Here is a 27,995-nt window from a genome sequence, read left to right on the forward strand (position 1 = left end):
GCTTGTGCCACAGGACTGGGAAGTAGGATCTGGCTGGTGGGCTGGATCCTGAACTCACCCAATGGGAACTCCACTTGCTCCTCAGTGCCAAATGCATGCCTGCTGGGATCAGCTTTACTTGTCTGATTGGAGCTCACAGATGCAACCAATCCCGCCTTCAAGCAGGTCTGGTAAGCCAGAGGGATCGACTCCACATAGGTGTTCTGGTGGGGAACTCTGCAGTGGGCTGATCCCAGCTGGCTTGCATTCAGCACTGACTGCAACAATCTGGTTTGCCCTCTAGATCCATTATTTCCTTGCAGCTTTGCCTGCTCAACCCCTGACTTCAGGGCATGGCTGTTGGAAAAATGGCCTCACAGGCCAAATTAGGACCCCTGGCAGGTTTAATTTGACTCTCAGGCTGGAGGTTTCCCATGTCTGTTGAGTGACTGTCCTCTAGTATCCTTTGCTCTGTCACGTGACAGATCACAGCGTGAAAAAGCATATTGAATAGTAAGTTAATTCATATTTCTTATTACATCTGTAAGCCAACATTAATTCAGATTCCTTTTTTCCCCCTTGGAAAGGAAAGAAACGAAAGAGGTTTTTGTGCATGAGAAAGAATGCAGCCAGTGATTGCCTGATTTGGGAATCTTAGCTGATTAAAAAGTAATTCCATAAGGTCTTCAGGCACCTGAATTTGTGGGCCATAGTAAAACAGAACTATGCAGAACTACCAAAAGATATTGGCAGTTCTGCATCTGATATACTAGAAAAACAACAACAATAGGTAGATAAGGGAATCATGACTGATAGAAGGTTGCATCGGTTGGAGAGTCCCTTTGAATTGAATTGTTTTCTCTTTCTCTCTTGCAACCCTTGCCTGGCCTGTTTGTTTTTTTGCTCATATCCAGAAACTGAATTTATCTCCATTTCATCACTGCACAAGTTTGAGAAAGGAAACAAGCAGTTAGAATTCCTCGATAGACCTGCCTTTTGCTACTTTTAGGAAAGCAAGCAGCATTTTTTAAGGATGCCGTAACCCATCAATTTACCATTTGCAGACTGTTTTCACCAAGATCCCCTTTTTATTATATGAAATTAGTGGGGGAGTATCATGTTGTGTTGACTTCTTCCAAAATAGTTTTATACATTGGTCATTTTCGAAACCCTAAATAGGCTTCCTCTTTTTCAGTAGTAGCAATTACTTGGTGCACTCTTTTGTATATTGGAATGAGAGGAGTGGAGTGGGCCAAAATTCCTCCCATTTTTATTTTTAGAACTGCAGCATTTGAGCACAAAATATTCTGAAATATGTAAAGTCATGTTTTGACCTTTTGGGCGAGGAACTGACGTCTTGCGCAAATAGGGAGGAAAAACAACATTCAAATCAACTACTGCTAAAGAGAAATTTCTGCTGTTTGGGAAATGAGGGATTACCCAAATGAAAGTTATAATACGATTTTGACATTGCCTTCAGTTCAGGCAACTGCTTTCTTGGGATCTTGCTATTCTCTCCCTTTTTTGTTTGCTCCTAGTTGTGGCGATCTACGACTACAGTAAAGACAAGGAAGATGAACTCTCCTTTCAGGAAGGCGCCATCATCTACGTCATTAAGAAAAACGACGATGGTTGGTATGAGGGGGTGATGAATGGAGTAACGGGACTCTTCCCAGGGAACTACGTGGAATCCATCATGCATTACTCGGAGTGAAGACGGCCACAACAAGAGGCAGATTTGCTCCTTGCTTGCCATGAGGTTGTTGGGCTCCCCAGATCTTCTCCAGCGGCTGGGGGACCCTGTCAAATGAACTGAAGGAAGGAAGGATCATTGTAAACAAAACCACTCTTATTTTTTTTTTTTGCTTCAAACCCCCACCCCCCAACCATTTTATAAAATAGTGATTTGAGTTGTTTTGGAGAAATGGCTCTTCCATTTGCCAGCAGCGGCTGGGCTGAGCTGAACGACGTATTTTAATAAGCTGACCGATTCGGGTGTAGATATAGGAGATGTAACGAACTTGCCAATTAACCGATCCGTTGCTCAAATTGTGACCCATTCAATCAAGACATGGGATTTTTCTCAGGAATAATGTAAGCCCTGGTATTGGGACATCCCAGATGCCAGTGCTGAAGGGTTGGCTTCGATAGGCCATCCACCCCCCTCCCTCTTTGCCTTTCCCCAAGACCCCATTCTTCACTCTCTTACTATTGGAAGAGTGCTATTGTACTGGCAAAAATTTTGGGGTTCACACACCAACTGGATCTCAGGTTGGTTCCTTGCATCTCTGACCCAAAACACTTCTGTAGCTGTTCAGCGTATGTAGCCTGATCCAGGTGCACACGGAGCTGGTTTTGAATCACATTCCTCTTGCTTTGATAACACAGGAAGTTGTTGCTTCCTGCTTGGTCCTGTTATATAGATCCTTGAAAGCTGCGAGCGAGGCCTCTCTCATTTGGTGAAATGGTTGTTAAAAAGTTGGAAGGAAGATGAAGCTTGAAATTAAAATTTGGGCTGCCTCCCTTTTTGGAGAAATATACAGGGAATAGCTTGCACCCTGCTCTCTTGATAAGTGACATATTGTCCAGATTCTGCTTTCAGAGTACGTATAAGCCACATCTCGTGGTTTCACATATCAGGCTTCAGCACTGGTTCTTCTCCCGAAGGCTGGCTGCAATCTTCTGAAATTACCTCATGTTTTATAGTTTGGGGAATTAGAATAGAGAAGAATTCAGTATCTCTAGAGGTGGGGGAAGTTTGAATTCATTCACAAGTTTCAGCTGAAAGTTTGAGCTGTTTGGCTCAAATACCATCATGCATACCAATTGGATGGTACAAATTGACTTCATTGCATATCATGAAAGGCTTGTGGAGTCAGGCAGACAAATGTGGCCCAGGCCTGTTAGCTGATCTTGCTAGGAATCCAGGGGGCTTCCTTCTGTTTTGGTTTCCTTTGAAGGCAAATTAGAAACGGAAGAGAGCTTGGGCTACCTTTTTTCCAGTCTTGAAATATCTTGGCTTTTGGTTAAATTGCAGCTGTCCTATTCAGGATCAGGCATGGGAGATAGTAGGGGGCTAACTGTTTCCCCCCTACATCACGGTTCCATCAAAAATAGCCTTTTCCAAGCAGTCGTTAGTTGCAGAAGGAAATTGGTGCCACCGCCATGGCAGGTTCCCTCCCATACAGAGAGCAGCCTTGAAAGGTATCCCTGTAAATTTTGTTGGAACCGTGGGGTGGAAGAAAATTTGTCTCCCCCCTCCTCATATGCCACAGCCCCAATCCTGACCCCCATAACAGCAACCCAAATGAACCATGGGTATGCAAAATGCACATGTTATGCTAGCCTGCCTTTCTTAACACCAACTAGCCAAAATTCCATGAGAATGTGGTTTTGCAGGCATCTAGTTCCTCTATCTGCACAGGCTGCCTTGGCTTACCCTCTGCAACTGGGGAGCTCGGAAATCTTTTTCATCATGCTTTGCTCCAGCCAGGAGCAGAATTCAAGCGGTACCAAGGATCTAGCATAGATTTTATGTATTGCACAGCTTGCTTATGTAGGGAGTGCCTGCAAAGATTGCAAAATCAATGTTTCGGGCAGCTCTAGCCTCACTGAAGTGGGATTGCTTTCAGGACTGGCTTGTTTGACGGAGTCAAGGCTTTATGGGGTTAGGTGGAACAAACTTCACGCTGTATTCCTATAGGCACTGGAGCATCAGGGCAAATTTCTGACACAGAACGCGCATGATAAGACTCCTACATATCTACATTTGTGCATGCTCTATCTACCATGACAACCAAGACGAGGTTGTCTTATATTATGGCCGCGATGCAACCATGCACATATGTAGGTATCGGCGTGTGTAATATTCTATGTGTATTGGGATGCGCACGGGCCCTAGACCACAGCTCGCCACACGAAGATGCAGGAGATGCAGACGTCTGCAAATGTGCTCCCCGTGGCAGCTCCTCAAGGCCCTTGCTCGGCCCGACATGAGAAACCCTTGGCGCTCTCATCTGATTCTATACAGGAGGAGGCAAGTCTTGGATATTGTTCTGGACTTTGATGCAGAAATCTGACCGCCACGAATGCCTGCAAGAGAACTAGGTGCCGGAAAGAAAAATGGGGAAAGAAATGTTTTTTTCCCTTCTGCGCAAAGCACATTGTGTACCTGCAAGGTAGCTGCTATGTTGCAAAGAGCTTTTGTAGCCGTGAAAAATCCGAAGGAAACGAGGCAGGATAACGAGGATGCTTTAATTAGAGTTTCCTTCCTCTCCAACTGCTCCTGCGGGAATGGGATTGGGAACCCATCTTAATTTCCCCCATTGTTGATGCACTTTAAGTCTGGTACTGGGCCCTTGACTTCTTGAGAATACTACCCCCCCCCCAAATTAAACCTCACCCCATTGCTCCAAAAAACCCCTCCCCCCAAAAAGGTTGCCTTAGTGCCAGATTTGTCACATCTTAAGAGAGTTGCTGTCTTCTCAGCCCTTCTGGAAAATGCCACAATATCGTTCACCTTAGATTATACAGCTGACCAAACAGTAGACCTGCAGTTCCGATGCCGAAATATCGTAATCTGTCGTTTTTGAGGTTGCAGTTACTGGAGCTTGGGTTTATTTCTAAGAGCAAAGGAAGGTGGCCTGGAGTGTAGGTCCAATCCGGACAGATTCCTCACGCACACAAGTTGTTTGGAGAAGCTTCTGAGATTGTATCTGTAGTGGGTCCCCCCTTTTAAAAGTGCTTTCACTATAGAATTGGTTTCTAAGGAGCTTCTCTGCACTGGTTTTGTTTTGTTTTGTTTTTTTATGGTTGCATTTCCTTGGTTGTGTGGAGACGGACTCTGATGATTGTTCCCGGCTCCTGTGGGGGGGCAATGCCAAGTGTTGCCCTAGAATACTTGATTTTGTGGCCGTTCCCCCACAAACCTCCCGGGCCAAGATCACTTTCCATGAAGCTGCTGCAGACGGTCTTTCCAGATTGCTCGCCTCTTGCTGGTTTTATGCTTTCTATTCTGCAGTACTAACGTTGTAAAGAAATTCTTTGGATTTTACGCTTTTTTTATTTTGTACAGTTTTGAATTCTGTAGAATGTTTAGGGATGATATGTACACGGCCCAGAGTAATCAGACTTTGTATGTATGTAATGTTGTATAGACTGCATGCTATTTCAAGTCCGTGAGGGTGGTACTCCATCTATCGGTTGTAATTTCCTCTAAACGTTTCCCCTTTTTAATTTAATGTTTACTTTTTTTTAAAGAAAATAAAAGGGGGTGGGTGGGGGACGGGAAAAAGAGGGTGGGGGGGATAGGCCTGGGAAATTGGAAATAAAATCATTTTCTCCCCCATAGAGTCCTGCTTTCAAAAATCAAATTGAGGTATTAAAAGTTATGATGATTTGATCATTTACTTTCAGCCTCTTAAGGGCAAACAGTGGAAGAGTTCTATGTATCAAGCTCCTTATCATTTATCCCTTCATAAAATGGCTTTCATTCCCTTGGCCTTCCTTCTCCCACCCATGCAAGTATTGGAACGAAGATGTGTGTGTTTTTCCTGCCACTCGCATTGGCTTCCTGCTTAAAGACAGAATCTCGGTTTCCACAACAAATCCTTCCAAGCCAGAAGAGTTGCCAATCTAGAATAGGAATGATGTATCGCTGGAGTGTTTGCTTCCGGTTGGTTGTTATTTCCAAGGGCTGCCTCTGCTCTGCATTGTGTAAACTACCACTGTCCCCCTAGTTTTGCTCCTGAAGCCTTGTGCACATGCTGTGTAAAGGGGAAGAGGGACAAAGACCATACTCCATGGCTCTGCGTGGCACAGAAGGTGCTCTGAAGACCTGCAAGTGAATTTCATCTTGCTACCTTGGACTTTATTAGCAATGTTTAGAAGGTGGGGGGGGGAGAGAAGAGAATTTAATAGCATTGGCTCTCAGTTTGCAGTTGCTACGCACTGCTAAAGCTCAGGTTCGGTGCCGTCACTCAAACATGGGGGTGGCCTCCTCTTCTATCTCTGCCCCCCTTCCCCCCATTTTGGATCATGTCATGATGATATTAAAAAGTCCCTTTGTTTCAGACTGTCTTCTGTAATCTTGCATGCAAATATTGGGAAAACCCAGGCCTGTCCGTTAATGGGACATTGCCTAATGTCCCCATCATTGGAGCATCACTGAGGACCTTGAGTAAATGGGTCCCTTTCCACAAGGTTTCAGGGTGGAATGAACCTTTGGAGCTGTTGAGTTTTTGCCGTCATTCAATTTTTGAAGTGGCATCTTCAGTACGTAGGGCTGACTTCCAGTGTTTCCCAATCTCTGCTGGGCGAAAGCCTTAAATGTTCAATTTTTCTCAGTGTTATCCAATTGATCTCGGCTTTGAGCCAAACACAAAGCAGTAAACACTTCCCCCTGTAGGAAAGGGGGGCTAATTTTAAATTTCCCCGAGCAAATTCTGCCAGGGAAAACCAACCAAGGGCATGGCTAGGTTTGGTGCTAAAATTGAATGGAGCATGATGTATGAATGGAAATAGGGTGTCTTCCAATTTGTCGTTTCTGAGGCAGCCTTTGAACATAGAGCAGTATTTGAAAGTGTCATAAGCTTAATGAGGGGAATGATGACTTTAAGACTTGATAACCGGGGGTGTGGGTGTGTGTGATTTCTCAGTGATGCTGATTAACCTCTCGGTGTTAACTTTGTGTTTGGGAGACATAAGAGGCAGGCATAGATGTTAAAAAACGGTGCACAGCTCATGTCCTAAATGAAGATGGGGATAGTCCTTGTTCACGAGAAATGACTCCTTGCAAATGAGAGAGAATGGGGAGGTAGCCAACTTGTAGGTTTTACTCATAAATGGATCCGTTGAAATTAAAGAAATGTGACCAATTTCAGTGGGCCTACTGTGAGTAAAGCTTAGTTGGATAGCACCCATGACTCTTAAACCTGCAGTATTAAGACACTCCCTTTTTCCAAATGAGGAGTGTTGCGGTATTTAAATGCAAAATGAAGCTAACTGATGTTGCCTAAATCTAGGCCGCCTTGGTATTTTTATTTCAAAGGCCAGATTTTCCTAGGCAAATGAAATTTGGAGGGACTGTCATTTTTACCTGAGTATTAGATTTACCGTCTTCTGCAGCTGCTATTATGTGTATGCAGCATTTGACCATACCTTCGTTTGTAGTTAACGTGCTTTCTTGAGAAGAGTGGTATATGCCTGTCTTTTTTCCTAGTGCCGTTTCTAAAGGCAGCAAACCAGCATGCCTCGAGATGGGCATAAAATTTTGAGACCAGAGTTGTGCTGGACCGGAGAATGAAATTGTATGCAGTTCAATGATTCTTTTCTTATTGATGATGCTATCTATCGTGTGTACCAAATTCTAAGAGACCAGGTAAAAAGCACAGGCTGGTTTCCATTGGGATCTTGCTGAATGCTCATGGATCCATATATCGTGAAGATCAGGTGCTTATTTTTCTCACGTAACTATCATTGCTTATGTATGGATAGGTTTCTGAAACCTATCACAAGGAAACAAACTCAAATTTGGTTAAATTGAGCAACTTCTGCTACTAGTGGCAAGTGTTTTTTCCCCTGAGCTCTTGTGGTGACCTCATAGATGGTGAGAATTGTGCAGGATTCTAAAGAAAGCCCTGTTGAATATGTTTTACTGTGTGTGCCATTAAACCACCTTCCAATGAGTGAGGGAGCATAAATTTTAAAGAGTTTTTAAACTGTATTTGGAATTAACTGTTGCTGTGTACTAAACCCTCGTTACAAGTCCTAAATAAAAAAAGAAAGCACACTCGAATTCCCTCCAAGCGTCTTGAGGTTGTCCCCTCCTTGCCAGGTAATGGCATTAATTGAACAGCTGTGTGGACCGAGAGTAAACCTGTTGGTTCCGGGAATAACTGTGTATCTCTTTGTAATAGTTAAAGATAATACCAAGATGTAGGATATCATAAACTGCAATGGACACAAAAATAGTGTTAAGGACACTCCTAATTTTGAGTGGCTCTAATAACTTCAGAGGGAGCTTGGAAGGTCAGATCTAGGATACTGTAAAGTTACGGTCCCTGAAAGTGTGTATAAAACTTGCATTGAAATCCTTTAACTAACAGATGCTGCATATCTCCCAATCTGAGTATTTTCATAAAAGCTAAGTGGGTGCGTATTTTTAATGCTTCACTATGTTTGGACACCTCCTTAGGGAGCTAGGTCACTCTATGCTCCGCATGGAGGTTTGTGGTCTTGTGATGTGATGTTTTCCTTCATCCACCTGCACAAGCCATGGTGATGGACTGAAGCAGCAAGCCCTTGAATGCAGGGATTTCTAGGCACTGCTTTTGCCTCAAACTCTTGTCTACACATACTGAAATTGTGCTTTAGACATACCCAAATTTCACAAGTGTGGGATTGTTGGTAAGAGGGGTACATGCACGCGGGGTAGTACTGAGTATTTTCTTCCTCTGGTCTGATGTGAAGCAGGATATCTTCTTGTTTTGAGAGACACTATTAAACTTCCAATTCCTGCTAATGATATTTTTGTACACGGTGACCTAATTAAAAGCAAAAGTGGGTGTGTATAGTAACATAAGTAATCTTGTAATATCTTCTTCATAAGGTAAATGTTCTGTTTCGGTGGAGACTTATGAAGGAATACAAGACGCAGAAAAAGTATTGATATACTCCAAGGGTAATCTATATCCTTGCAAATGCCAGTTTTGTGTGCAGGCAGTCTTGCATTCAATTTAAGAAAGTGCTGGGAAAAGCCTTGAGGCTCCTGCCAGACAATACTGGGCTAAATGGGCAAGTAGTCTCACATCATACTAAACACTTGACCATGCATGTTTTTAAGCACAAGGTGGAGCAAGAAGTATATTTTATTACCTAGATGCGAGGTCACTTTTTTCACTCAAACACAAAGGAACCACTAGGATTTCTTTGCACTAAAGACCAAGGATTCAAGACTGCAGCTAGAGGTTTCTTTTGCAGGTAGTTTACTTTTAAATAAAACTTGAAACAGAAAATGTCAAATGAGAACACCGGACAAATTTAACTATATCTTTATTGACTTGTGCATATTCCATTGTAATGATTTCCGAGTACTTTGTCATGAATGCATTATTATTATCTTTCTCCCATGCTTAAAAAAAGTATATTTATACATATTTATAGAATATTTATATAGAACAAAGCTCTTCTCGACTGTAAATTACCACTTTCAATGAGATTTGCTTTCTTAAAGGGAAAGGAGACGGGGAGGCAAGTCCCACTCTAAAGATAAAATGTGCAATTCTTTATGTAAAGCAGTAAACATATGAATGTATTTAAGCACTTAGCACAAATCTGCAGAGACAACATAATGGCTGCAATGTTGGTGTTTAACAGGTGCATAATCAGTTAGGACTGCTTACCAGTCCTTAGCACTATTGACTGTTTACCAATGCCTGCAAAAAAGGCTCAATTTCCCACAATTTACAATCGCACAGTAGGTAAAGCAGGAAAAAAGCAGACAAATGACCCAATCCCATTTTCAAATGCATACTTTGTGAGAAATCTAAGATGCTGAAGCACATATCTTTAAAATATCTCTCTCACCCCCACCCCGCACTCTAAAAAGCAAAGCACATTCTGGTCCAGAGAGTTAAAAGTTTCCCAATGTTTTTGTATTGGCCCCTGTAATAAAGATGCAAATAGGCAGCAGAACCTGCTAGACGTAGATAGGCGTTTTGAGAAAACTACCACAGACTTATCCTGTTATCTCTTTGGTAGAAAGAAAACCCCAAATATTGTTTGCTGAGGGCATGCCTGCAAAGATGCCCTGCCAAGCCATATCATCACAGCAACTGGTACCAGCTTCTTGCTGGTTCAGTATTGCAGTTTGCACATATTTAAAGTCATCATGTAGAGCAGCTCTCTTGCCACAGCTGGGCAAGGAGGTGATCTACTAGAAGGCCGTTCGCAATTGATGGTGTTGGGCTCATAAATTCTACACCCCCCCATAGGTACTAAAGATACAGGTTTGCAATGTATAGCTGAATTTTGAATTTGCTTTAGTGGTGGGAATGGGGAAAAGGAAAGCAGCATACAGATGTGTACAGTACACACATTGAACAAGATTGCCACTGATCGCAGTGCTTTAAATATTCACTTTATGGTCATTGGGGGGGGGTTTGGGGGGGGGGAGTGGGCATAATGGTACACTCAAGCCTAAATCGGCTCCAGTACATCTAAAAGCCAAACTACACATGAAGCATGTAATCAGCAGAAGAAAAATTACAAAATTGCTAGGTTGCCAGTGTGGGAACAAGGACATCTCCCTTCTCTAACCTCCACCCCTCACCATGCAGCCTTGGGGCAGATGTGAGCTTAATGTTGGTTTTCCTGCACTCAACTATTTAGCAAAGAGAAACAAGCACAGTTGCCAATTCTCTTGGCCCTACAAACCTTTTCAGCTTTCGAGATTAAGCAATACCTTTTCAAGTAGGTTAACTGTTAAAAAATAAATAATGGGATGCTTTTCTTGTCCAGGCCAAAGGGTCTACAGAAGTACCTCACTTTGTGTAAGAAGAAGCAGCATGTACTTTTTACACTTGGGATTATAAAGTTAGGGTTATGATGTTTAAAATGTCCAAATGCATTTTGAACCGATCTATCCTCGGCACTCTTTAACTTGTAAGTGGTTTTTAAACACGAAACGGGATCGATACCTTTAAACACTAAAGGCGTTTAAGGCCAACCGGTTGTCGTCAAAAGCAGTTGTGGCTAACCTCTTCTCAAATTTGCTAATCAACAATGCAGACAAGAAAATGAAATGCAAAACAAAACCAACATTTGCATCACTGAATTTTAAATAGGCATGAATTCAGCTGATGTTGCTCAGAAAAGTATTTTTGAGTTCCATCTACATGTCTGCCCATGTTGTGCTCACTGAATATTCCTGCGTTGTTTTCAAGAATGTCCACATGCCACACACAACATCCAAGGAGATTTGTAAAGAAAATTGCAGCCCAGACATAGAGCATTGTAGTAGACCTGCAAACTCAATTTAAGACTCCGTAAGTGGGGAACCTGTGGCCTTTCATAGAATTGTAGTTGGAAGGGGAACCCCCCCCCCAAGGGTTATCTAGCCCAACGCCCTGCAATGCAGGAATCTCAGCTCAAGCATCCATGACAGATGGCCAATAGTCTGGGATAAGGCAGCTTGTAGTCCTAACATCTGGAGGGCCACAGGTTCCCCACCCTATCTTAGGATAGCTTTATAAATTGAGACAGACATTCAAGAAGAAACAACAGTTACCACTGCTAAGATTAGGACACCATCCAGGGCAAAGATGCAACTTGCCCTTTTCTGTTCACAAACTGAAGAGATCATGTGAGGCCTAAGCTGTGTTGCCCTGTTCTGTTTCAGTAACTTATCCCTCACATCCACTGTAGGCAATTTAAAATCCTGGAGCACGGTTAACAGATAGAGATGCTGGGAAAATGGGGAAGCATCACACAATTAGCAGGCTTAGTTAACCTCAAAATGAGCGTTATTTTGAAAAAAGGTCCATGGAGAGAGCCCTGCTGCATTCCGTGGGACTTAATGTGAGGTAAGTGTGTAGAACTGCAGCATTAAATGCCTGTAAGATGCAGATACCATTAAGGTATAACATCCGTATGCTGCATCCATAGCAGTGACCCGAGGAGGAATGACTGCTGGGAGAAGAAATGCCACAGTGTGCCTGCAGGAGCACAACCAGCCCCCTTCATCTGCCCCGGCTGCAACAAAACATGTCTCGCCACAGTTGCTGTAACCTTCCAACAGTTCACCCCCAAAAATGCACTCCTACATCGTCTCCAGAGACAGATGGATGCCCATAAACACATCTGGAAAATATGTTCCACATTACCGTTTCTCCAAAGACACCAATGGGTAGCTAAAATGGTACCTTCTTACCCCTGCTGTTGCTTACTTGTCTGGGCACATTCTTTAATTTAAAAGGACACAAAAATTCACGACATTCTGAAAATGTCAATGTGGATCTTGGTCAGTGTTTGCATTTAAGACGTCGTTTCGTTAAAGCTGGGGAGAGAAATAACAGTACTTCAAAGGCATTGGTTCTAAATTAACAAAAGGGGGCAGGGGAAGTGAGTGAATTAACTGACTTGGCTGCCCAAAGCAATACCACACTCTTTTCTTAGCGAGCCTACACACCTGGCTGTGAGGTTGCTACTAGACAATGGAACAAATCCGGCATATTCCTCACACCACCCAAATGAGGTGGTCCCCCCCCCTTTTAGGCCAGCAAGTGGTCCAAGCAGCAACAGAAAGAATAAAGTTGAGCACCAAATGTATTATAAGTAAAAAACATAACCACCGTTTGTTGTAAGACAAGCCAGATATACTAGACAAGCTAAAATGCTGCAATGTAAATGGTTAAGGACACTTTATAAGCACAAAAATAGAAGAAATGAAACTCTGAACACTTTGAAAGTTACCAAAAAAACTGCCATCCGACAGCAGTGCTTTTAAAATGCACACAATGGTATATTATTGCTCAAGTAAACTATTCTAAAATAGGAAAAATGTGTCCAGGACACATTTGGGGAAGGGAAAACAAGCAGATTCAGCATCAGATGACATAGCACCATTCCTTTCTGCATTCAAGATCCTTCTAGGCCAAAAGCAAAAATGACTCTTAACTTTCTCCAGCTTTTTCTAGGGCGAAATGTTAAGCCTTCCAAATTACCCTACTTTAGATATCTTTCTACAAACAGAGCTCAGGCAGATGGCAGTCATTTTTTAAATGATAATAATAATAATAAAAAGGCAAACACCACCTCAGCCCCAGAAGCAACTAACTTCTGATTCCTAAGAAAGGCTTACGATGGGCTAATTTTTGAGGTTTGAAAGGTGGCAAGCCCTTTAAACACAAGTTCAGAGCAAATTATCACTGTCCTTCCCCTTACACACACACACTGCACTCATATGCAATTTAGTAATAGCCAATAATGAGAAAGTTTTACAATCTCTGTGTTGCATCGCACAGCAGATTCAATACTTGCTGCCTGGGCCTGCACATCACTTGAATGGTTTAAGTGGAACGAGCAATGCGCTGCTGGTACACTGGCTCAAAAGTGCACAGCACTAACTCGCCTTTGTTCAGCATGCTACCAACGAGACAAGCCAGAGGCCGCTTGCTGTTGCACGTGAAGCAATATTCATGGTGTGTTCCTCTCCCAACAAAAATCTAGCTGGTTAGCCAAGAAGGATCCTACCATCACATTTTTTGCTTCTCTCCTAACCATAAAGCTGGCTTGCGCACAACAGCAAACCAGCGTCTGGTCTGGTTCCTCGCTGGGCGTGCTAGCAAAAGGAAGAGCGAAGCACGGTCTCTCCAGCACACTGGTCCTTCCTGTTAAGCCATAATTGAGACTGGTGTAAACATAACGCATGAGCTGGGCCGCTGCTTCAGAACTTCCTCGCCTGGTAAAAGTTCTGATTAAATTCCAAAATGCACAACTTGACCTTAGGACAGCGCAGGTTCCTAGGATGAAGAGGTCGACTCGGCTAGAGCATCGCAGGTGACAGGAGCCAAGACTTGGCTCTCATGCCATCACCAAATAAGGTGAAAGGCAATTGCACCATGATCACCCTTTTGCTTTGTGCATTAACAAGCCATTCTGCCCCCCCCCCCGCCCACCTGCGTGTGAAGAAGCATTTCAACCACTTAAGCAATGCTTGCCCGCCAAGCTGTTGTGGAAATGGGGGTCATATTTGCATGTGTCCCTCTTCAGCCATGCAGAATGTGTATCGGGGTGTGTGTGTGTCCAGTTGGGTGAGAAACCCCATTTTCTCCACACTCCCGGGTTTGCAAGTGCACTTGGCTGAACACGCTCGCAGCAGTCCTGCCCGTAGCCAAGAACCTCGTGCCATCCAGCATCTGAGGTGCAGCCAACTCCTCTCCACAGATACACGTTTTGAACGTTGGGAGAGGGCTCGCGTTGAGCGTTAATCTTTAAGAAAGAGATGCAGGTGCGCTTGGGTCGTACGCAAGATGGCATCTTGGCAACCTGCTGAGTAGCACCGGAGCAAAGAGCTCGCGAACTTAGCCGAATTGGTGGTCACACGACAGCTGGCACACCCAGAATGATTCTGAACTGAGCTTGCAGATGGCACCATTTCTGCTTAAATGCCAAACAGATCTCTAAATAAAAATGAGTAACATGAATTAGAAGAGTGTGTATTTATTCTAATTAAAAGCATGATCCCTTCAGAGAAAATCCCACTTGATTCATTGCAAGTTACTCCCTGGTAAGTGTGAACAGGACTGCAGCCTTGGAGCCGGATTCTACATCTATTTAGTCACAAATACGTCTCCGCCGTGTTCCATGGGGCTTACACCTAAGTGCACAAAGGTGTAATAAAGGGCAGTGTCTTCTTAAGCGTTTTGATTAAATAAATCCTTTCCTTTCCCCTTAACAGTTCCAGAAGGGAATGTCTGTATTTTGAAGTCCAAATATATTTAACTCCAGGCCCACAATACAACACATCCCCTTTCCTATGTATGGATTTAATCTCAGTAGTATTACAACCAGAATGTTTTGGTAGATTGTTTCGGAGTTTTCAATCAACTGACAATGTACGAACGCCGATAGAATCTGTCAGTACCCTATACCCGTCACCAACTGGGAAAAAAAGTTTTTTTTCTGATTAAAGTGCCTCCTATTATCTTCATTTGTAAAAGGACTTTTCTTTTAAGATGCGCCATCCAATTTCCGGTAATATACGTATCGGTTGACTGAAACAAATAAATACAGATGTACAAAAACATTCTGGTTAGCCTCTATCATTGCAACAAAATACTTCACAATATATTATATACCTACATTTATAATACATGCACCAACATGTCTCACGTGACAGACAACAGACGTTTTCCTGAACTGCAGGAAAAAGAAGTGTTTCAAAGATTTTGGTCCAATCCGTAAGAAGGATCTCAAAAGAGTTAGCCCGCCCCTTGCCCCAATAAACCAACTGCAAACAGAAATCTTTTGGACTGATTGTGAACCGAAATCGGCGCCCATAGCTTCTGTTAGCATGTGTGTGCGTGTGTGTATATATATATATATATATATATATATATATAAACACACACACAGCTATTAAGACAAGGAGCTTCGCAAGTGTATCAGACATGTCATTTGTAGAGTTCACTGGCAGCCACTTACTATCACCAGTCTCGAGAGAGTTTGGTGTTTTGATCCCTCTTGGGAGGCGCCGGTGGTGGACCCCTCCGTAACGTTGCATAGCCAGATATGTGGCTGCCTCCAAAATTGCTGCTCTTCTGTTTCTCTGTGAGAAGTTCCGGCGGAGGCGGGGGCAAAGCCATGTCATCCATGGTGGCCGTCGGCTCTGCCCTGGATATCCGGGCGGAGGAGAGGGAGCCGTGCCGCGTGATGGACTTGCGCTGCAGAGTCCTGTTCAGGTCGGCCAGGAACCCGGGCTGAACGCTAAGGCCAGACTTAGGTGAGGTGGGCACTTGCGGAGCCGCAGCCACTTGCGGAGCCGCGGCCACCTGCAGAGCCATGGCAGCCTGCGCTTCCGCCATTTCCGCCTGCGTGAGCCGGGTGCTGTCGTTGCGCTTGGGGCGGGTGGGAGGAGGAGCTTTCTTCCCCGACTGCTTGGACCACGGGGGCTGGGGCTGAGGGTTGACGACGGCCACTTTGGGAGAGATGTTGCCTGAAAACACGGCGGGAATCTCTATGGGTGGCAGGGGGAGATCAATTTCAGGCGGTGGAGGGGGGAAGTCTGAATCCGATGGAGGGGAAGGAAACTCTTCCACAGTACCCTTCCCAGGCGCTCCTGTGGCAGGTGCCTTTGCGGAAATTCCCGCTTGCTGAAGTACGATAGGCAGATTGAGCTTTCCTGGCTTTGGCGGAGCTGCAGGGGGAAGCGGAGTCTCCTTCACAGGAGATCCCAAAGGCTCTGGTGGAGGTGCAAATTTGCTGACCAGGCTATCCACGGACGGTCTCTTTGATTCGTGGTACTCTGCTGAGCTGTTGGATTTTATGCTGGAGTTCCGCTGGGGAGTCGGTGGCGGCTTCTTTCCTCCCGGGCTGGACGTCTTAGTAGACTTCTTCACCGGGGAACCCCCTGCCATGTCTGGTGTAGGAGACACCACTGCTGGAGCAGGGGAGGGCGGAGGAGGAAAGGCTAGGGTACTTTCAGGTGGCGGCGGAGGAAATTCGGGAGACGGGACGGCGGTGGGCTGCCATTTTGGCTTGGCTTTGACTGCCGGAGGAGACTGCGGCGGCATGTTCAGTGGGGTAGGCTTTAAAGGCTGAGACTCTGAAGCCGGCATGGGAGGCGGAGGGAAGTGGCTGGCTATTTGCTTTACCACCGACGGCACGGGGGACTGCGGCGAGGGGGGAAGTTTGCTGGAGTAGCTCTGCTGCTTGGGCAAAGTGGGTGGGGGGAGAGGGCCTAGCGGGACAGGAGAGAGGGGGACTTGCGGAGTCGCGAAGCCCGGCTGCTTCTTCATTGCTGAAGGAACCAGGGCCGGGGCAGGCGGTGTGGGTTGCGCCGCAACAGGCGAGGCGGCTTTTGAGCTGCTCTGTGTAGGCAGAGTCATGGCAGGTTTAGGAGGGGCTTGGGGAGGCGGCGGTGCAGGCATAGGCGGAGGAGGAGGAGGCGTGGCAGGGGCTGCAGCCGGCGCTGGAGGAATATTCTGATGAATCTGGTGGATTTTGAGAGGAGGGGGAGGAGGGGGTGGCGGCGTGAACTGTGGCACTGACGAGATGGAGGGCACAGGCTTCATGAGCTGTGCCATAGCTGAGCCGGGGGTAGGGGGAGGTGGCGGGGGCGGTGGTGGAGGGACCACACCATTAGGGGGCACTGGGATCTGGGGTTTTGCCGGTGGCAGGATTGGTGGGGGTTGCTGCATCATATGGGGGGGCTTGAAGAGAAGGCCTCCATGCTGAGAGGCATTCTGCAGCCTTGCTATCGTGCTGTACTTCACAAACACGGTGGCTGAGCCACCTCCTGATGACATGGACTGGCTGGGGAGGGGTGGCGGAGGAGGGGGTGGCGGGGGCGGAGGGGGTGGCGGAGGAGGGGGAGGGGGCGGAAGGGGAGGCGATGGCTGTGAAGCTGAATATAGGGGGGCCGCTTTGGCCTGCGGAGACAAAGCTGGTGGGACTGAAGTAAAGGGTCGACTTATTGAGTCCATTCTAGCCTAAAAGGGAAAACCAAAAAACCAAAAACAAAATAAAATTCAAACATACATGAAAAGAGAAACGATTGTGAAAGTGCCTGCTAAAAACTTAACTACTACGAATTACAAAAGGTTGAATAAAGTGTCATATAACTGAGTGAGAAGGTTGGGTTGGTACTACGTGCAGAGGCACCTGCACAAAGTTCGCAATTGCACTAGGGAAGACAAAATCTCCCATTGTTTTTTTAGAGCAGAATCCCTCACAACTGCCTAAGGTGGAAATATAATATGGCCAAATTTGATGGGAGGGGAATGCAAGTGACCAAGCACTGATAATCAATACACAGAGTGAAAACCATCACGTCTAACTATATCACAGTATAGGAAGGAAAGTCAAGGCATGCAGGGATTATTGCACTGGGGTGGGGAAGGAAGAGGTCAAACAGAAGGCACCAAGAGTTCTGGTCAAGTTATTCAGGCGATTTCCTTTGTGACATCTGTTAATAGGTAATGGACCACCAAATGAACAATCCTATATTTTATGACCATTTCTCCATATTATGTAATTATTAAAGGGAAGCGTTGTGAAACGATGGTTTCCTGCAATTTAGAGCTATGCATACCATTGCAAAAGAGTACTTATCTGAAATTCAGCAAGCTATAGAACTCTTTTAAGATTCTTCGTTCTGGGAAGAATTTCCCAGCAATCTATGCTAAACCAGAACCATGACAGATTATTAATTAATTGGGGTGGGTGGGGGGTGCATGACATTGTCACATTAGGGCACTAAAGGCTCAGGCACTTGTGGACTAATCAGTGTGTTTAAATATTAGATATCTCTTGGAAAAAAGTTAGTCTGCATGATTTTGGTTGCATCATTCACTCAGGTTAATAGGTCAAACAAGGCCCCTGACCTTAACTCTACCCCTGCTTAAGTCATCACTGCAGTGGAGCTCTGAGCTGTTCCGGGTTTTGCATTTGCCACATGAGACTGCGAGGCAACAGGAAAACAAAACAAAACATAGCATAAAACATAGGGGACCAAGCTGCGATATGAAGCAACTGTTACCATAATGGTATACTCCCAGAATGTATGAAGCTTGGCTGTTTCACATTTAATGGGAGAATTCTGGCTGCTTCCTTACGTAGGAATCATGGCTTGCAAGCAAGGCCAATGTTACGCAATGGCAAAATTCAAATCCTATCACGGTAATATAGTATTGTCTGTTGTATTATACTCACACTAATTTTGCTGGACTCTTCCAGTTGGGTACCCCGTTTCCAGGCCTCTGAGAAGATGGAGCTAACAATACTTTGAGAACGGACATGTCCTGTTTGGGTATCTGAAACTCCGCTATCTGATTGGTTAGAATGATTGGATTGAGATTCTGTGGAAAGAAGAGCAGAACACACATTGGGCATTGATGTGCAAAACCCACAAAAAACCCCACAGAAACTGAAGTTTATTTGTGTGAATCACTCTTACATGTATAATCCTCGACTCCATGTGTGAGCTGGAAGATACTCAATGGAATCGAACACTTTCTCTGTTCATTTAACAACTGAAAACAGTGCATAGGACCGAACGAAAAGCCTGTTTCATCTTGATGCTCTGGCAACAAGTCCCACAAACACTGTCTCAATGTAATTATTCTTTAGTTCACGGTCTTTACATTTTAAAAGGTGTATGTTTCTGAATTAAATGGTCGGTCTCATTTTCATGTCATCCAAGGGGTGGTTTTACAGTGAATCGAAACGTCTGAAAACATTTTATAGAAATGGAATGGTACTGAGGCTTACCTGGCAAACTAGATGAACTGGATCCAGACTTGATACTAGAACTGGAAAGGGATGTCCAGTCATATGCCGATTCTGTCCTTTTCAGGGCTTCTTGATAGTTTACGTACAATTGTTTCCCATACTGAACAAAACAGAACAGGGAATGTGACCACTCTGCATGATTCAAGTCCCAAGCTTATCAGCCCCATCCCTTTCATTTCTGACTTGTGGGCTTGCTCCTGACAAAACCTACACTATAAGATTAGCTGACATTTTGTTGGGTGCCTGCTGGAGTCTATGTTTCTTATTACCAATCTGCACAGAAAGCTAAAAACAGCTGCTCGCCTGATGGAATAACAACTATCTGGAAAGTGCCATGGGTTGAAATTGGTAGTTCTAGCCAATAACTCTTCTAGCACACCGAGTTACAATTCTCCAGACGACTACAAAGCTTTGCATACGAGAGTATATTGAAAAATCAAGAAGGCACAGGTGCCACCCCAAGCACTAAGTTCCATATGGCATGGAATCTTAGGAAGAGGGTTACTTGTCAAAGGAGGCATAACAATGTTAAAGAGGCTGGAAACGCTTCAACGTGAAAGTAAATGGTCACAGAATGCAGACTGAGTGATACCCAACTAGGTCATACTCAAGAGTAGACCCGCTTAAGTACAGTGATTTCAAATCTAAGGGGGACTAAAGCTGGGCATCACCTATTAATTTGGACATACTTTTGATTTAATGTCTTATACCAGCCTGGAAATGCATATGCAGAGTAAATAAGAAATGGAGAACTTTAAATTGTTACAACAATCCATTTTTATATAATCATATACTTTGTTATATGCTAGTAACAATTTTAAAGAATATATTTAAATCTGATTTTTATAACCCCTGCCCTTAAAAAGTGTCTATGTTTGGACATTAGCAACACCATTCTGTGTTTATACTTTCCAACTCTTATGGTATGACAGCTCCTGGGAGAGGAGGAGAGAAGTAGAACATACCTTTGCGATACGGAGGCCATTTACCCACTGATGTAGGGTTCTGATATCATCGCAACACAAATATTTAATATACTGCGATTTCTTCTGAATCTGAGGGTGCTGCAAGATAAACATTTGGCACAATCAGGGTGAACTGAATTTTAAAATAAAAACCTTACGGCACCAGCAATAAGAATACTCCTAGGGAAGCCGAACAGTCACATTCAAAGATTTTGTAGTTGCGATAGCAAAAAGTGAGGAATACATCCTTTGAATGCTAGGGTTCATATTTCTTTACTGAAGCTGTTGACAGAAACTGCTGCAAAATATGATTAAGAACTTGTTGCCTTCTCTCATGGGCAAATGAAAACAGGATCTGTATATTCAAACTGATGGAGAGTGTGTCAAATCAACACTGGCTGATACAAAATATGCCTTTTTTTGCGTTTCATGGAGAAATGGGCAACACGCAGCACACAAAATACAAGAAGCATGCCAACAAGTACTCTGTGGCCTTTTCCCCTTCACCTTTTCATTTCTCATATTGACAAGCTACTATTCAACACTTACTTTAAGTACTAAACAATAGTCTGTAGGGGCTTTATACTTATTTCGATAGTCTTGGCCGTAGTAAACATTTACATGGTCCAGCTGAAGAAAGCATACAAGATCCCGAGAGACCTATAAAGAAACACATATGGTCATGAACGTAGAAACCCTCAAATCATTTCACCGTAACGCTTTCAAAGTTACCTCCTGTGTAACTTTCAGGTTAATGTAAACACAAGGAACTAATCTTAGTGGGCAACTAGAATAAAATAAATTAACCCAAGACAGGAATAAAAACATTAGTATTTCAAATTAGATTAAAATGCCAGTGTTTCCAAAGTAAAAAACAATGCCTTTGTGACGTACAGTGGTACCTCGGTTTATGAACACAATTGGTTCCGGAAGTCTGTTCATAAACTGAAGTGTTCATAAACTGAAGCGAACTTTCCCATTGAAAGTAATGGAAAGTGGATTAATCTGTTCCAGACAGTCCACGGAGTACTTAAACTGAAGCGTTCATAAACTGAAGCAAACTTTCCCATTGAAAGTAATGGAAAGTGGATTAATCCGTTCCAGACGGGTCCGCGGAGTACTCAACCTGAAGCGTACTTAACCCGAAGCATGGGTGTAATTGGTTCCAGAAGTCTGTTCCAGATGGGTCTGCGGCGTTCATAAACTGAAAATTCGTAAACCGATGTGTTCATAAACCGAGGTCCCACTGTACACTAAGTCACTATTGACAATTTTAAGCACATAAAAAAAAAATCAACTGTGATATGCTAATGGAACCAAACAGGAAATTAAGAAAAGCATGAGTGTTAAAATATTACCAGAAAGGGCACATAATTTTTTGTGTGATTAAGATGAAATAGATATTTTCATCATTTTTGGGAGCGTTTTCATTCAAAAACTGAGTCCACCATGGGGATCGGTAAAAGATGGGGCTTGGTTAACCAAGTATCTTCCGACAGAGATTGAAATAGATTCAGTTATCAGTGCTAGGTACTTATTCCTTCTTTGGGAAGAGGAAGAGTTGGGAATTATGGGTAAGACTCATCTAACCGACTCCATCAGTGGAAGCCCCCTATGCAAGGGCGTCCGCATGTGCAATGGGGCTTTCCCCCTTTCCTCCCCATGAAAGCGGCTTGGGAGAGTGGGGTAGAACCCTCAGAACAGTGTGGGAGAGGAAGAGAAGGGGGATCATTTTATCTAGCAGGCTGCAAACTTGAGCCGATGGGAGTGACGAACTGGGATGTCGGGGTTCTGACAAGATGAGAGTGGCACAAGTCTTAAAACAGTTTTAGAAACAGAAGATTCACCTTCGCCTTTCCTTTGGGAACATAGTAGATTCCAGAAGCACGCAGAAGAAAGTAACGCTTCTTCCAAGATTTTTTGCCATCATCCTTCAGCCACAATACACCCTCAATTTCTGGCACCGTTACCGAGCTTCCGCAAAAACACTCCTGGAATAGAAAGTTAACATAGATTTGAAGAGAATATTCTGCAGTCACAGGGATATTTCTTCCAACACACATTAGCTAACCTTGAATCTTCAGACTTTTTGTCCTTTACAGTAAATTAGTCCAGTTATTTCAGCTCTATCCTGGCCCTCTTTACCGGCCTGACCAATGGATTTAGATTATGAGCTCTGTAGGCGGGACTTAGGATTCCTTCACCATTCTTGCATAGCAATAAATGAATAGTGGCAGTAGCAAAACAGCCACCACATCAATAATGTGGAAAGTCTCACCTCCAGTAGTACTTCCTTGTTCCTGTCTGCCATTTCAGAGGTTTCTCTTTTCCCTAGAAGATAATTCTGTAAAAGAGGGATTGAGACTTCAGCTGAAGCACTTAGAATTCAGAAATGTAACCATCATGCTGATAAGGGTGTCGTTTCTGAGAATAACTTATCCAGGTTTCGACAAAAAAAAAACCTATAAACCAGAGAAGTTTTTTTGCTTTTGTTTTAAGTACTTACACTCTCTTCTGGATTTGATCCAGATAACTGAATCTACATGAGCTTGCCAAATACCTGACCCAATCGGGACTCAGCTAAATATACATTTCTATAAAACCAAACTTTTACTCCCTTGGAATCTTTGTGCAAGGTATCTATGAAGCCTTTGATTGAAGTAATTAGGATGGGATTGGGCATCAAAGTTGTTGGAATATTGGGGCGGGCGGAATCTATGGAATATTTATGACTATCAAGATGAGCAATTTGGATTCAAAAACAAGAGATGTCTCTTGTTTATCCTGTTTATCTTGCCACAGAAACACTAGGAAGAAGGCTGAAGCAGAACCGGTCCATGGAATCAACATCATGAAGGAACAAATTCTTTTTGTGTGGGGATGCAGATGATGTCCAGACCTTTTGAAACACATCTCAAACTCAGAAAGGAGTCAGTTGTTTTTTTTTAAAAAAGGTGGCTGGGCTTCAAATCAACTTTACTAAATCTGAAGTCATGTTTTTTAACATTCCACCCCATGTAAGCTTCAAGGAGATTTATCTGATATACTGTTAATCCCTACACGTTACCATAATTTTCACCACTTGCATTCAAGTATCTATAAATGTAAGCAAAGTTACTTTTATGGCAAACCATGAAAAAGGATGGGAAAACTTGGTAGCATTTGAGAAAAAATGCCCTTCCTTAAACAACTCTTGTTTATTTCAAATGCTCCTTACAACAGATAAAGAAATGGCAAAAAAAGGAAACCAGTTTGCATTTGGATCAAGAATACCCCAAATTTTGAAGGCTCTCATAAACAAGCCAGCAAGTGAAGAGGGCTGGGGAATGTCCAATAGCTCTCTCTATTGTAAGACTAAACATAAAAGTCACATGGTTCCCATTGTGGCTGAGGACAGACAATGGGTAAAATTGGAGTCTGGGGAGACTGCCAGGGCTCTGCTTTTTGTTCACTCATTTTACAAACATAAATTTCAATCCTTGGAGTGGTTAAATAAGAGATCTACAAAAGTAATGCTTAAAGTTCCGTCAAAGAGAACTGTTGTTTTAGTCCCAGAGATCCCACCCAATGATTCCAGTGGTGTATCACCCTATCTTTTTCAACATACATAGACTCTGGTGCTCCAAGAATTTATAAATGGTCCGTGTCTTTTACAAGAAAGGTGCTGCAAAAGTCACACCATTTTCATGGCTTACTTGGGGGCAGATTTGAAACTTCTTGGTGAAACCAAATGTTAGACAATGTGCAATAATAAACTTGTCCAGATTTGAAAGATTGTTTTTTAAAGAGTTTTTTAATTTTTATTTTAAATAATACCAAAGAAAACAAAGAAATAGGAAACAAAAAAGAAATATAAATAAACCAATATATAATATTACATAGATAACACCCACCACCCACCCTTTACTCTCCTCCACCACGTCCTGATTTCTATTATATATTATATTAAATATTAACATTGCATTCCTTATCTAAATTATCTTTCATGTCTCCTTCCAAACTTCATTCTTCTTTTAAACTCTACAATCTTAATCTATGCGTATCAACATATTCTTTTGTGCACAGTGTTTTTCTATATATTCTTCAAAGCATTTCCATTCTGATCTTAGCGTTTGGTTTGACTGTTACCTTATAGCTGCTGTTAATTTTGCCAATTGTATATACCATATTTTCCGCTCCATAAGACGCACCTGACCAAAAGACGCACCAAATTTTTTTTAGAGGAGGAGAGTGGGAAAGCCCTGGTTTTTTTTGGGATCAGCTCAAAGTTGTGCAGCTTCTTTTGCAAATGGGAAACCCCTGTTTTGGGGGGATGAGCTCACAGTTGTACAGCTTTTGTGCAAAGGGGGAAAGCTTTTTTTAGCATCAGCTCAAAGTTGTACAGCTTGTTTTGCAAACGGGAAAAGCCCCATTTTTGGGTGGATCAGCTCAGTTGTGCAGCTTTTTTGCAAAGGGGGAAAGCTCCATTTTTTTGAGCATCAGCTCAAAGTTGTGCAGCTTCTTTTGCAAATGGGAAAAGCCCCGTTTTGGTGGGGATCAGCTCACAGTCCTGCAGCTTTTTTGCAAAGGGGGAAAGCTCCATTTTTGAGGATCAGCTCAAAGTTGCTGAGCTTACCTTGCAAAGGGAAAAAAACCCTGTTTTTATGGGGTTCAACTCACAGTTCTGCATTTTCTTTAGGAAAGGAAAGGGAGCCAGTTCACAGTTGCCAGACAGATAATTTAATCAGCCAGTCACATGTCGCTGCAGCCTCCATCTGCAGAACATTCAACAATGGAGGCCTGGACAAGGGGGCAGGGCCTGGAAGGGAGCTAGCCTCCCTTATCTCCCTCCCCAATCTCTTGCAATCGGCTGCTGAGCGGGTTCCTTTCAACTCCCTCTTTCCCTCTTGTTAGCCTTTAGCTCTTCCTAAAAAAAAAAAAAAAAGCACTATCTGCTTTTCGCCCCTGGGCAATCCGGCTCCGGGGACCATGAATTCATTCCATAAGACGCACAGACATTTCCTCTTGCTTTTTAGGAGGAAAAAAGTGTGTCTTATGGAGCGAAAAATACGGTAATAACTCATTTTACATATCCAATCCTCTTTGGAGGGAATTATTTCACTTTTCCATTTACTGGCTAGTACTGTTCTGGCAGCTGCTGTAGCGTATTAAAAAAATTACTTTCTTTTTTTGTAGGATATCTTTCCCCAATAGTCCCAATAGGTATGCCTCGGGTTTCTTTTCTATAGGGCTCCTAAGCATATTTTTGTTTCTTCATGTATAGTATCCAAAAAACTTTTTACCCTTTTGCAGCTCCAGATTTGAAAGATTGTTAACTGATTATACCTCAAGCTCAAAGGGTCGTGTTTCAAATATTTACAGATCACTATTAAATACTGAAAAGTTCAGGGGGGCTAGACAAATCTGGGAACGTGATTTGGTTATCCAAACAGATGAAGCATACTGGACTCTGGTCTTAGGGTATATGTGCCAACATCAGAGGGTTGTATTTAAAGATTAAAAACACCTCATAAAATATCCTTGAGTGATCCCGGAATGCCCCACTTTGTTGGAGAGGATGCCATCTTATTGGATCATATATGCACATGTGGTAGGGGGGTGTGGTAGGGGCAAAGTTTACAAGAACTAGTATTAAGAGAAAATTGATTAATCACAAAACAATCACTGCCGCCCTCTACACAACTGGCTCTGCTAAACATAGGGTTATTAGAGCCAGACACTGGAAGAACTTCTATGTTGCTACATTGGGATTTTGGTATCAAAAGGTCTAGCAAGTAACACTATTGAACAAAAACTTAAGAAGAAAAAAATAAAGACTCAAGGTAAACAAGATACCTTTGTTGGAATATTGTGGGAATTTATTGACTATATACCAATAGAAGAAACACAGGAAGGGCACCTCCCCAGAATATGGTCATTTGTGGACTACTTAGTGAAGTAGACGCCCCCCCCTTTCATACTTAAAAATGAATGTAACAGCCACATGACTGAGAAATGTATTTGCATAGGTTTATTCTGTGTATGTATTTCAGTTAAACTTTATTAAAGATATTTCCTCTATTGTGTGTATAATTTGTGTTTCATATATTAAAATATAGTGTCAGAAAGGTGCTCAGATGCAGAAAAATAGCAATATACTCACCTGGGGATTTTTGAAAAGTGCATATTTTTCTATACGTTCTACAAACATAAGTTTATTTTGACTGTCTCTTGTCCAGTTGAGGAGGTTTTCTACCAAGTTTTCATGGTCTTCAAAAATTCTCTCTGCATAATAAACAAATCACATAATAAATATTCTAAGCTATAAACAGCAATGGTCTGCTGACTCATGACAAAAAGCAGTAATGAGATGGTAAAATATATCTGATATATATGTGTCACCTTTAGCCAGGAATCCTGCTTATCAGGACATGCAAATGTGGGCAATATAAACAAACAATGATTGTGATACTATTTTATTTAAGCCAACAAGACTCCTGAAGTGGATTACTGAAATTGGTAGTAAGACAGTCCCTGCCCTCGGGTTTATAATCCAAAAATGGGGCTTATAGACTTAGAAAGAGCAATGGAACTGGGTTTGTTTACTTGACTTTTTGTCACAGTATTTTCTACATGCAATTATGAGGAATAGCCACATTAAGCACATCCAGTAATTCCATAGGTTTGTAATAAGAGATCACAAAAAGTACAATGTCAGGCCCTTCACTAAAAGTCTTAGATCCCTGAGATGTTGTAACACATAGTTTGGAAACTGAAAACTCAAATACCTGAGATAATGAATAGAGCAAGTTAGCAAAGAGTTCTAAAACAGGACCACATATTGGTAAAATTCTGCATCCGCTCGGAGCAAGACACAGGATGAAGCTGTATTTCAAGCTTTACTAACCCATTTGTAATTCTGAGATGGTTTCTACCAAAGACCAGTCTAAGCTAAAACCACAGTGAGACTTGTCCATCAAGTTGTCCAGCACTTGTCTTACTGTCTGTCGTTCATCTACCATCATTGTTTTGGAGCTGTCATCTGACATGTGGACTCTAATTACAAGCTGTATGTAGACAGAAGGGAGATGGAGTTAAACCAGCCAGCCAGAAGTTGAAAACATAAAAGTAAATGCTAACATGTTCATGCTGACGTTTTTCTAATTAATCCTATGTTGTTATCAATTAGCTTTAAAAGGCTATAAAATGGCAATCTGAATTAACCTTGCAACTAGCCAACATTTTTGGCTTAGTAAGTTGCTATTCTGTGAATAACTCCCAATTCTCCTGTTGATTTCAGTGGAATTCAAGAGCAAGTTAAGTAACTGCAAACTAACAAAGGCGCCAAGTCAAAAATTCATGAAATTACATGCATTTCATTACTGTTATCTCTCAGTAAAACAAAATAAGCTAGCTTGCTCCTATTTAGTTTTCATATTGTAAACATACTACCACGGTACTTGATTGCAAAATGTGTTAAAATTTAAGAAATCTTTAGGGACTCCCCTTTTAACTACTCTATTCAGAATTTGAGAACTAATCAACTAGGATGTGATACAAATGCAAACTGCAATACAACCACAGGGGAAAATATTTATGTCATATGTATGCATTCCTCAACAGGGAACAAATATTTCAAAACAGACCTCTACAATATATCAAGACTGACTTTGGATAATGCAAGAACTATAGTTTACCTTTTTAACTTGTGCTTCTTTAATCTTCTCTAAAGCAACCCTGATCTTTTCAGCCTTTAGCTTAGCAGCCTGTTCCTCCTGCAGGAGAAGAAAAGTTTATTTAACCAACACTAGGCAAAGCCAACCTAGCAGTTCGAAAGCACGTCAAAATGCAAGTAGATAAATAGGAACCGCTACAGCGGGAAGGTAAACGGTGTTTCCATGTGCTGCTCTGGTTTGCCAGAAGCGGCTTTGTCATGCTGGCCACATGACCTGGAAGCTATACGCCGGCTCCCTCGGCCAATAATGCGAGATGAGCGCGCAACCCCAGAGTCGGTCACGACTGGACCTAATGGTCAGGGGTCCCTTTACCTTTACCTTTAGG

At 42.9% G+C, this 27,995-nt stretch overlaps 2 protein-coding genes across 12 annotated transcripts in view; one reads left to right on the top strand and one right to left on the bottom strand.

Annotated features, from left to right (window-relative positions):
* Positions 1-7,774, top strand: part of ABI2 (abl interactor 2) — a 52,099-nt gene extending 44,325 nt beyond the window's left edge. For all 6 annotated transcript variants that reach the window (XM_060281940.1, XM_035137690.2, XM_035137680.2 and 3 more), the window contains one exon: positions 1,518-7,774. In XM_060281940.1, coding sequence (XP_060137923.1) covers positions 1,518-1,693 — 176 coding nt within the window. In that variant the 3' untranslated portion in view covers positions 1,694-7,774. The remainder of the gene's footprint in view (positions 1-1,517) is intronic.
* Positions 7,775-9,013: 1,239 nt separating this feature from the next.
* Positions 9,014-27,995, bottom strand: part of RAPH1 (Ras association (RalGDS/AF-6) and pleckstrin homology domains 1) — a 79,683-nt gene continuing 60,701 nt past the window's right edge. For 4 of the 6 annotated variants that reach the window (XM_060281918.1, XM_060281913.1, XM_035137617.2 and 1 more), the window contains 10 exons: positions 27,632-27,709; positions 26,842-27,001; positions 26,098-26,219; positions 22,234-22,299; positions 21,803-21,946; positions 20,505-20,615; positions 19,956-20,054; positions 18,970-19,090; positions 18,412-18,557; positions 9,014-17,189 (listed from right to left, as the gene is read on the bottom strand). In XM_060281918.1, the coding sequence (XP_060137901.1) occupies positions 15,186-17,189; positions 18,412-18,557; positions 18,970-19,090; positions 19,956-20,054; positions 20,505-20,615; positions 21,803-21,946; positions 22,234-22,299; positions 26,098-26,219; positions 26,842-27,001; positions 27,632-27,709 (3,051 nt within the window). In that variant the 3' untranslated portion in view covers positions 9,014-15,185. Of the gene's footprint in view, positions 18,161-18,411; positions 18,558-18,969; positions 19,091-19,955; positions 20,055-20,504; positions 20,616-21,802; positions 21,947-22,233; positions 22,300-26,097; positions 26,220-26,841; positions 27,002-27,631; positions 27,710-27,995 lie in introns of all 6 variants that reach the window. The other 2 variants (XM_060281928.1, XM_060281924.1) reach the window with 2 other exon arrangements.

Source organism: Zootoca vivipara, chromosome 1 (genome assembly GCF_963506605.1).
Source record: "Zootoca vivipara chromosome 1, rZooViv1.1, whole genome shotgun sequence".
In the NCBI taxonomy this organism is placed as follows: domain Eukaryota; kingdom Metazoa; phylum Chordata; class Lepidosauria; order Squamata; family Lacertidae; genus Zootoca; species Zootoca vivipara.